Here is an 11,296-nt window from a genome sequence, read left to right as displayed (position 1 = left end):
TCAAATCTGTTTTTTTGTAAAAGAGGTTACAATGTTTGATCAGAAATCGTTGAAAAGTTAACTGGAAGGTTAATTTTTCAACGATTTCTGATCTGAGACTGAGACTGTTGGCTCTGTCTATGGTTATGGTCATACATATGGTCACGTCTTTATCCCGCATGGGATAAAGACGTGACCATATGTATGTATAACTATATTCGAATATTTAATTTTGTTTCAAAGATTTATCATAGAAACTTCTATATGTAAATACCTACATTTTTGTTACTTGTCTATCATTAAGTAAATAATTTTTTTCATAGTATTGCGGGGGTCTGCTTCGCTTCGATAACTTACTGCATTGAAGACTTTAAATAGTTGTGGTTCCGTTGCCATTGATGTAAAAATATACCTACATACCTATTCGTTACAAAGAATAACAGTCATAGAATTTAGAAGAACATCTTTTATATAAACCACATTCAAACTCGAAGTGAACAGTACTGCGAAAGGTTTTATTTGAAATCACAAAAGGCTCGATAAAATGAATACAGTGCAGCTAGGACAAAAAGTACAGTGTGCCAAGAATGACAATAAGAATGTACGAAATGAACAATAGACTGCAGAAAAACCCACGCCGCTCAGTAAACGTTAATAAAGAAGTTTCAAGAAAGCGCCATCTTTAGCGGAACAGAATTAAAACGAGAATCACCCGAAAGTTTTTCTTTTTGCTTAATGTGCCAATGTTCCTTGGTAATGTCGTAATAAACAATGCTTTTGTTTTAATTAAAACCGGCTTAGTTGCCAGCCCTAAAAAGTCAATGCCTAATAATCGCTGGGGAAAACAAAAAGTTCCAATTTTGAATATATTTTTTCTCTGTCCAGTCGATTGGTGATTCCACTGTCAAGAAAGAGACAGTATATTTTTAATTAAAGGCAGGGCTTTGACATGCCTATAGTAGTATCTGCAATCGTTATTTGTGTACTGCATTGTTTTGAAATAGGCCTTGAAAAGAATATTGGATTATTTTAGATACCATTGTCTTCTTTGTGTTTTATATTTACATTGTTTTAACTGTATATTAACATGTTTTTTTGTGATATTTTTAATTCACAAAGGACAACGTCTGTGAAATTTATCTGTTCAAAATTAGTCAAAACCTTCATATTCTTTACGTACTTTACAATTGGTAGAGTAATTCTTTCAATTTTTATTTTTGCTAATCGCTAATATTTATAAGTCTTTGCATACCTACATGTCACAGGTTACCTCATTAGATATTATTCCTCCTCACGAGTATTATCCTAAAGTACAGTATATAACTAGCCTATTCAAAATTATCTTTGATCTAACACATAATTTAACGCATATAAATTTTATAAACCATCTAATGAGTTAGGTCTTTCAGATATTCATTCATTTATTCAATACATCTTACAAGCTAACAAATATTGAAAATGGTTACAAGATAAATTTTATAAAAGTAACATAAAGTATACAAGAAAAAGTTGCATCGTGTAAAAATCCGAATTGCCCATTTTAGAATTGTGGTCACAGACAGGCCCTACTGGCACGACAGGGACTACTCATGTAGTAGTAGTCTTTCGCGCGATAAAAACGGCGTCGCGCGTGCCATACGAAGGCAGGCTCTTTTCCAGAGAAGGTATAAAACAACAGAGAAGGAAAATGATTCAAGTTCGAATTATATACGCATAATTAATTATTACTTTCGGGCAATGAACAGTCATAAAGGGAAGTCTATATTTAATGGCATGAAATTAAACTTGTCTATTTCTGATAAAGCCGTGAACTTAGAACAATGGGGAATGTAATTACGATAGTGTTGATAAAAGCCCTTTCAAAACGGGCTATAGTCACGTGACAGGCCTATAATGTTCTCTATAAGGGATGTTACGATTAATATATTCGATAACTTACAAATATGTAGGTATTACCGGAAAAATATTTTTTAATAAAATATTTATGTAATTTGTCAAATCCCTATTTTTCGTCATAAATTATTCTAAAGCCAATTGCTTCAATACTGCTCAGAGTAAAGGTTATATTAACTTACATGACGCCGTACATGCGGTGACTTTCTATTGGCACCAATCTAGTCTAAGAATTGAATCGCACACTAGCTTTACTAGTACTATGTACTTTAATCCTTCAGTCGTGTTACAGAACAGAATAAATTTATTTTCAAAATTGGATAAATGGTATCATTTATTGTCGTGATATAATCTCACGCACAGTTGATGATGTAGACATGTAATGTTTTTGTAAAATTACTTTATTGTTTAGTAATTTTGCTTCCAGAAGATTAAAATTCAAAAAATAATTTGTCATAAAAAAAGAAACATAATTAAATCAAAACGTTTTTTTAAATGTCCGTCACCTGTCAGCCCTACACATCACCCCACAAATTAGTCTGAGTGGTAGGTACCACTCATATATATATGTATACGTATAGCTATACGAGTCCAAACAGCGTAACAGTTTGATGTGTGACTGTTACATTTGGGAGCTGCTTGCTGGGCCCCCACTGTAATTATAATAAAACTGCGTTTTGTGGGCATTTTTATAGAATAGCTTAATGGGAATACAATTCAAACATTCTCAAATTATATTAAAATAATAGCACAAAATGTAGTATGTAAGTACTTTAGATGTTCAGTAAATGTTATTTCGCGGTAGATATCAGTACTAATTTTTTTTTATAAATTAGTCTACTATTATTGGAAACTCGTTGGAATATCTGGATAAGCTACTTCGTAAATTAACCCTAAATTTGCTTTTCTTCGATTAACTATGTCGCTTTGGTTAATTATTCTTATTATTAAAGCAGACTTTTAAACAGAAAAAAAATCTCATTTTCATAAAATTATTAATTTATGTAATAACCACAATATCTATTAAGACATTTGAAAAAAGAAACCATCCCCAATTTACGGGTGCACTACACGTTAATATCATATGTGCAAGAACATATTTCGTTCAAATATCCTCTACTAGAAATGTAATTACTAAAAGCAATCCTCTAACATATTTTTTGTTTGTTTCAGGACACTGAAAGCCAAGGGGACATGGAGACCGTCGTTCAATATTTACTCTTAGCCCTAGCTCTGACTTTACTGCAAACATCGTGCACCGAGAGCCGGCTAAATGAAAAACGCAGAGATAAAAATGAAAGGAGGTACCACGCTGCACAAGTCAAAGACAACATTTGTGATATAACTGATAGAGAGTCGAAAGTACACTGCTACTGTGAAAATACCGATGTGAAAACAGCTACCAGGGCTGATTGTTGGGTATTCAATGGAGGTATAGATGAAAACGATCCCATTTGGTCTAGCTTCCACTCACAGCCCTACATAGAAAGGCTCACATTCAACGTCAGATCAAACGGAGCCCTCAAATTTATACCGCTGCAAGTAATCCACAAACTAAAGAGATTGCAGAAACTTTACATCCACTACGCGACATTAACAAAGATCGAGAAACGGACGTTTTCAAACATGACAATGTTGAAAGAAATAACGCTAATGAACAACAAGATAACAGAATTGGACTTTTCCTCGTTCACAAATCTCCCTGCGCTCGTAAACTTGACGATAAAAGAGAATAAAGTAACCGAGATACAGCGGGATGTGTTTGTAGATCTGCCAACTCTGAAATACCTCGATTTGTCGTTTAACAATATTAATTTGGCGCATGACGGCTGTTTTGAACATCTAACTGTCCTCAGCGATTTGATTTTAGAAGCAAACTCGATTACAGTACTCACAAGAGATACTTTCAGGGGTTTGGCTAATTTGACGAGATTGGATCTACGGTCTAACAAGTTGTCAATGATAGGAGATTTGACATTTACCGAATTGTGGAATTTGAATGAGCTCCTTTTGGACAATAATGAGTTAAAATTTCTGTCTGAAAGGGCGTTCGATGGATTGGTTTTACTACAAAAGTTGTCAATGACTGGAAACAAATTGAAGTCTGTAAATGAAGGGCTCTTAGAAGGTGTGAGAGGTCTTGAGTTATTAGATTTGAGGAACAATGAGATTGAAGTATTCACATTTGAAAATATCAAACCTATACTCGAAAACCTGAAAGTAAAAACATCAGTGCTGTATTTGAGTGGTAAGTAACTTATGTAATAAAAAGTGTTTATTTTGATTACATAAAATATGTTATTAAACCAGTACTAATATTTTAAATACGAAACTCTGTCAGCCGTGTTACGTTACGTGTTCCATGTAAACGGTTATATCACCGGACCATTAAAAAAATAGTTTGCATATGTTAGACTTAAGTTCAAACATCGGCAAAATTCACAAATCTACATGTAGGTACATAAAAAAATATATTTATTGAACTGATGTAGACATTGGTGATGGATTCTTTTTTTTTCTATTATTTTACTTTTTTGCATTGAAATTTAATCTCGTTAACAGGTTAAACTCTGAAAAAAAAAGCTTCGAAGTAATGTAGTCGTCAGTCATCTTTTTATAGATAAGTCTAACTAAATCGGTCTATTTTGTGCAAAATCGAGAATAAAATCCATAACATTTCTGACATAGAAGAGCTTCTACAACTGTTGGTATAACTTCATGAACATTAATTAATTAAAGTCACAGTCGACGTCATACTGTTATGAGTCACAGTTTCGCAGAACCACAAAGGGCAGAAAGTTTCTGAACAAATTCACAGAAATATAATTCGCACGAAATGGTGAAAGACACTTTTATACACTAGGGTTTCAATTATTTTTATAAATTTAATTAAATACTAAGAGTAAATATTGGGGTTGACTAAGTATATTAGCAGTAGAAAAATATTTTCATAAAAAACTATCTCTCGTCTGTTTGTCTGTAAATGTGTTTGTACATGCTAATATAAATAACTCTTCAATCAATTGTACAACAATAAAAGGTTACATCAAAATACTCCCATCAGAACAGGGTGCAATTCATTTTGGTAAAAATGTAACTGAAACAACGCACCCTGACTAATTTATTTATTAAACGAACAAAACGTTAATTTTTCTGTATACCAAAGGCACCCTTTCAAATTCACAAAACATAACTTTTTCCTTAAATATAATATTAAATTCAAATTTAATTCCAACTTAAGTACTGTAGGCCCTTTCAAAGATGGTCATTTACTGGTAAATAACACACATCATGTGTCCATTCAAGGGTACAAATAACTATATTTTGAGCTAACAATGGCGTTCCCCACAGGGCAGTAAGCCCTTCAAGCACCCTTCAACTGAGAAGACAATTAATGAGTGAAACGGCGCCCTATTCTAAGGGTGACTGTAAAAGTTCGTCACTTCTCTACTAAGTCGTCGAGTTAACTAACATTGGAGCTTTCACGTAATCAAAATCATTACAATAAAAAAATCGTAAAGCTTTCATTTTTCGTTTTTTTTTTTACTGTTGACTGCTTTATCGAGCTGACAAGATTATAAAATGAATAACAGTAAGATAATTAAGTACCAGTCAGTGAGACTGTGAGTGTGAGTCAGTCAGAGTGAGTGTTCTGTCAGACATCATCTTATCGTGTCTCGTAGGCCCAGTAATTCTCATGGGAACTGAAAATTTGACTTTTTATTATTACTAGCGACCCGCCCCGGCTTCGCACGGGTGCAAAATTCGGAAAAAATTATACATAAAAACCTTCCTCTTGAATCACTCTACCTCTTACAAAAAAACCGCATCAAAATCCGTTGCGTAATTTTAAAGATTTAAGCATACAGACAAACAGACTAAAATAGTGACTTTGTTTTATACTATGTAGTGATAAATGATCATCAAACAATAAGCAGGTGGAGCAAAATCATAAAAGGAATAGTAAATTAAATATAAATTTACTTACTTACTAGATATTTTTATAAGAACAAAATTGTGCAGTTAATTTTAATAACTAAGTATATAGTCACCCTAACATTTCCCTTTTGTTAATCAACAATGGCGTTTTATAACTCGATTTGGAGAATGAAAAATGGTTTTAATAAAAATCAACAAACATTATCATAATTTGCGCAGTAAATTATATATTTAGTGAATCGACACGTGTTTGGAATAGTCGAAAATCCCAAATGAGTTTAATGAAAATGATAAATGTGTCTAAAATATACTCCATTTAAGGTTAACTAATACGACATTTAGCCTGTATTTTATTTTCGCGTTAAACGTTAATTAATCAAATCAATGAAAGAATTTAAAGAGGTTAGATTCAAATATTATAATGTAATCTCATTTGATATCTTACTCCTGTCATTATTCGATTGAGGTTATTTAACATAACGTCACGTTTAACTTTTTATGTGCTCTTTAATAAATATTTGTTAAGGTAACCCAAAACATAGAACGAGTTCTCTAAGTCTCTTTCTTAATTGTCTTAATGTAAAGCCCTGAGATATAAGTATAAAACAGAAAAGGTTATTAAAATTGACGAAAATAATTATATTCACTTCTTTTCAGGTAACAACCTCAGCTGCGATTGCCGAATCTCCTGGATTCAAATCCTCAGAAATGAAACAAAAAGTGAACCTCTGAAAGCTGCATTAGACGACGTCACGTGCATGCTTCAAAATTCCGAGAAAATCGAAACAACTAATCAACTGAACGAGGTTGCCGATACTAAAGACTCAGATCCTGACAGTCTTCTAGTTTCAAACATCGACGTTTTACAACAAGATGGCTTTGAAGAGGATTATGATGAAAACAATAAGAGTTTCAAATCCGAACCAACAGTACAACCTGTCATAGCAAACGAAGTATTTGTAGTCAATGTACCGCCTGAATCTTTAGTTTGTACAAGAGACTCACAAAATAGGGAAGATTCGTTGATGCTATCATCTGGTTACTGGCAACCCAGTTCTAGTTTCAAAATCTTGTCAAATCTAGCTTTAGTTTTTACATTAGTTGTCGTCAGCGTATTCCATTAGGTGTTAATAGATCAGAGACATTGCTTGTGTGATTTATTATGTGAATTTTTATACTAGCTTAGTTTTTATACTTCGACTGCGATTTGCTTTTTAGATCATAAGAGAGAAGACTGGTTAAGATATTTAATTAAAGTATTAAGTAGTGATCATCTTCCAACTGACTATAAAGTAATTTTCAGTAATTATGATGTAAAATGATGTGCTGCTTACGTGATTCTACAAAATACCGTACCCATTGTTCAAGCTTTTTTAATTATAGTCAGTTGAATATCACTCTATAATTAATGTTACCAAGTATAGATACCTGCCAGTGTTATTAATACATACATACATACATACATAAAATCACGCCTCTTTCCCGGAGGGGTAGGCAGAGACTACCTCTTTCCACTTGCCACGATCTCTGCATACTTCTTTCGCTTCGTCCACATTCATAACTCTCTTCATACAAGCTCGGCGGTTTCGGGTACTTTTGACCTGACCCTTTACCAGGACGTCCTTAATTTGATCAAGATACGTTCGTCTAGGTCTTCCCACTCCGACCTTTCCCTCCACACTCTCCTTGTATATCTGCTTAGTCAACCTGCTTTCATTCATCCTCTCCACATGACCGAACCATCTTAACATACCCTTTTCTATTCCTGTAACTACATCTTCTTTCACATCACAACATTCCCACAGTGTTATTAATTGTAGTAATTAATAACTACACATATATTTCTTGGTTTAACCCTCACTTTCCAAACAGCTGATTAACACATAAATAGCTATTGAAATAATTTTAATAATAGTTAAAACAATTCTAACAAATTTATGGAATGTTAAAGTTCGCTGTCAATAGCACATTTTTACGAACATACATTTGGAACGTTTCCAACGCGTTGAAGAGATTAAAGTAAAAAGATTTTTTGAAATGGCAACATTCTGGATTTCAAACAAAAATTCAAAATTGTTATGATCACAATGTGTACAAATTTGTAAATATACTAATAATACTTCACTATTAGCGACCAGGTTTTCAGATAAATTCACATAGATTAATTGTTAACAGTGTTTATATAATTACGCTTGGGAAAAGTTTGTATCTCAGCCTAAATATAATTTCATATCCAAAAATGTAACAAACACGTAATGTTGGTAAACATAAATTTTAACGATAGTATTTTTTTTATATTATAATTAATAAGTTGAAATCAAAACTTAATAGCTAGGTACTATTAATAACGTATTCTTTTTTTGATTGTGATAAAGCTCCAGAAAGCATGAAATTGTGTAAAATAAATTAATTATAAGTCAAATTTAAATTGTACAAAGTTGTGAATTGAATAATAACTTCTTATTAAAAAAAAATGTTTTTAATTTCATACCCAAAAAAATATCTTCAAGTCATAAGGTAATGTAACTAACTGATCATACTCAATGCTATTGTCTTGAAAATAATTTAATGATAATATAAACAAATATCAAGTTATATAGTGTATAATTGTGTATCTGTTTATCCTTTGACAAAGGCCTCCTTAATCTCTTTCACGTCCCTGTTTTATGCTTTTGCTGTCCAGATGCACCTGCAACCTCTTTGATTTGAAAAGAATTAAGAGCCATTTTAATCCAAATATAATACATAGGTATATAATACATATTCCAAATAAAGCCAAAAGCTTAATCGTATAGCTTACCGCGATTACTTCATACTTATTTGACCTTAATTTTAATGAATTTGGTGAATTAAAGTAACTTAAGTGAAACATCATATTGTATCGATCTATTTGTATTTTATACACGCATATTAAATGAATAAAAGTATCATGAAAAATAACCACCGCCTAAAAGCGATTTCTGAAAATAATCAATTTAATCAAAATAATTTATCCAAAAACTCATTTTTGTGTGGAATTAGAGATTTCCCTAAAGGAGTAATAACGGTAAATGGGAGCCATCAAGGAGAGTCGCATTAACATCTCCTGCGATAGGGTCCCCTTTAGTCGATTACTACGAGTTCTCATATCTTTTCTTATTATTATTTAATATTGTTAATCTAAATGTATAAAACAGCTGAACGGGGCATGTCACATGATTTGCTTTGTGATCACTGATCACAAAGCAAATCAGCGAAAATTTCAACGTGTGTGTGGTGAGTTTGTTTTGAAATAGAATTACACATATTTTCTGAAAATACAAACAAATATAATAACCAAAATCTAGAAAAAAAACTCCACTAAAATTACTTCGCCTTTTGTACTTAATATTTGCGATCAGTAGTAGGGAATAAGTAAAGTACTCACCTTTACGCGTATATTTTTCTTCTATTACTCACACGGGGTAGATAGAGCTTCAAGTTGGATAATTCTAACCTGGGTTATGATGGCTGACCATTTGATTCAGAGCCAAATAATTTATAACTGCCCCACAGCGATAACAGATTTAAATTCCTTACTTTTTTTCTAAATGTTATTAAAAGTAAAGTTTCTCATTTTATAAGTTAAATGTAGTTTTCTAGAAACCTGATATGAAGTATAACAATCTTAAAGTATTTTTTTTTCTTTGCTAGTGTTGCAGATAGTTCAAGTAGGTAAAAGGAATTGTATCGATAGGGCTGTCGATTGTATCGAAAATGGCGACAGTATCGATATATGTTGTGATATGATATATGATGTTTTCCCTCGCCGTTAGAGCATCGAAATGAGAATTCTACGTTTTACACAGAAGAATCACAAATATTCTAATCCCAACTAATATAATTAATGGGAAAGTGAGTTTATTTGTTTGATTGTAACTTCTTCATGGGTTAACTAATAAACAAATCTTCTTGAAATATCACGTATGTAATAAAGAATCTGAAGAAGGACATAGGGTACCTCTCATGCCTGTAAAAACTTAAAACTCCCGTTCAATATGCGGAAACCCTGTATTATTTTGCAGATGGTGCTAAATTCCGTGTAGGTACAATAATACAGTGCCGTGTGATTCCGGGCACCAATACAAAAAAGAATGAGACCACTCCATCTCTTTCCCATGGATGTCGTAAAAGGCGACTAAGGGATAGGCTTACATACTTGGGATTCTTTTTTAGGCGATGGGCTAGCAACCTGTCACTATTTGAATCTCAATTCTATCTTAAAGCCAAATAGCTGAACGTGGCCTATCATTCTTTACAAGACTGTTCGCTCTGTCTACCCCGCAAGGGATATAGACGTGATTATATGTATGTATGGCGCTAAATTCGTCGCTTTTTGTAGATGGCGCTAGTTCATTCGGGCGAAGATACGGGTAAAAGCTAATACATACTTAATAGTAATCTGCACCTTACCGACTACGTTCTACAAAATGCCGACAATTATTGCTAAATAACAGGTTAACTACAAATTGTTACTTAGAACCTTCAATTACGCGTTCAGCTTTGCAGTACTTGTTTTTGTGGTACAAGTCAGAGGTGGTAGCGATATTTTTGACGTGTAGAAGTTCATACATTCAGTGCAAGCGTTTAGTTGCAAAAAAATAACTTTTTGTTTCACAACCAGTGCAGTTAGTTAAAGTCAATCAAAGCTAAAGGCTAAATAATTTAATGGCCTTTGTATCTCATAACCTGTGTCTTTCTTTTCTGTTTTTCTTTTACTTATAGTGCAATAAAGAGTTTATCTATCTATCTATTATTGAGTCATACATCTGAGCGTGGCCATTTAGTCTTGTCATAGAGACTGTTGGCTTTTTCTAGTTGTATTCTCTGTCTAAACATGATTGATTTTTCTAAGGGATTTTATTTCATTTTCTTATTTTGAGATTATTTTCTTACACATGGAAAATCTTGTAGGTAGATAGATACCTATTTTGCTTTTAAAATATTAAGACTTAGGTTACATAATTCAACTTGATTATGATTCCTGGGAGTAAGCTAAAGACTTATTCTTATGATAAGTAAGAGAAAGTGAGATTTTTTAACCATAAGAAGAATTTAATGAATACATAGCTATATCACCGATTATTTTTTTAAAAGGTGGCAAACTTTGCAGTTCGTTAAAGATTACTATCTTTTAAATGGTTTTTGTAATAGGTACTCATTGCTATTGTTTTGCCGCAAAGAAGAAATATAGACATTTATATAGAGTAACCAGAATTATTTTCTCTAGTGTTGATCTAAAACCTTTGAAAGACCTAATAGACTTTATATATTTATTACCACTTTGTTTGCACGAACGCTTTCAAACCAGCATTAAATTTAATTTGACGTCAACCAATGTTGTAAAACCTGAAGATATGACAATTATTAAATGAGATATCCCATAATAATGAATTGAAATTTTAATTTGAACTTATTTAAGATTTCTTTCGCTTATTAGTTGAACCGATCACAAATAATAAAACTA

General features: G+C 32.4%; 1 protein-coding gene across 1 annotated transcript; it reads left to right on the top strand.

The window, feature by feature from the left end:
- Window positions 1-3,066: 3,066 nt before the first annotated feature.
- On the top strand, window positions 3,067-6,935 carry LOC106130287 (connectin). Its single transcript, XM_013329100.2, has 2 exons — window positions 3,067-4,120; window positions 6,469-6,935. The coding sequence occupies exons 1-2, from the start codon at window positions 3,067-3,069 to the stop codon at window positions 6,933-6,935; spliced, it is 1,521 nt and encodes a 506-aa protein (XP_013184554.2).
- The last annotated feature ends 4,361 nt before the right edge of the window (window positions 6,936-11,296 follow it).

Source organism: Amyelois transitella, chromosome 15 (genome assembly GCF_032362555.1).
Source record: "Amyelois transitella isolate CPQ chromosome 15, ilAmyTran1.1, whole genome shotgun sequence".
Taxonomy (NCBI): Eukaryota; Metazoa; Arthropoda; class Insecta; order Lepidoptera; family Pyralidae; genus Amyelois; species Amyelois transitella.
This window is presented reverse-complemented; position numbering and strand designations above follow the sequence as displayed.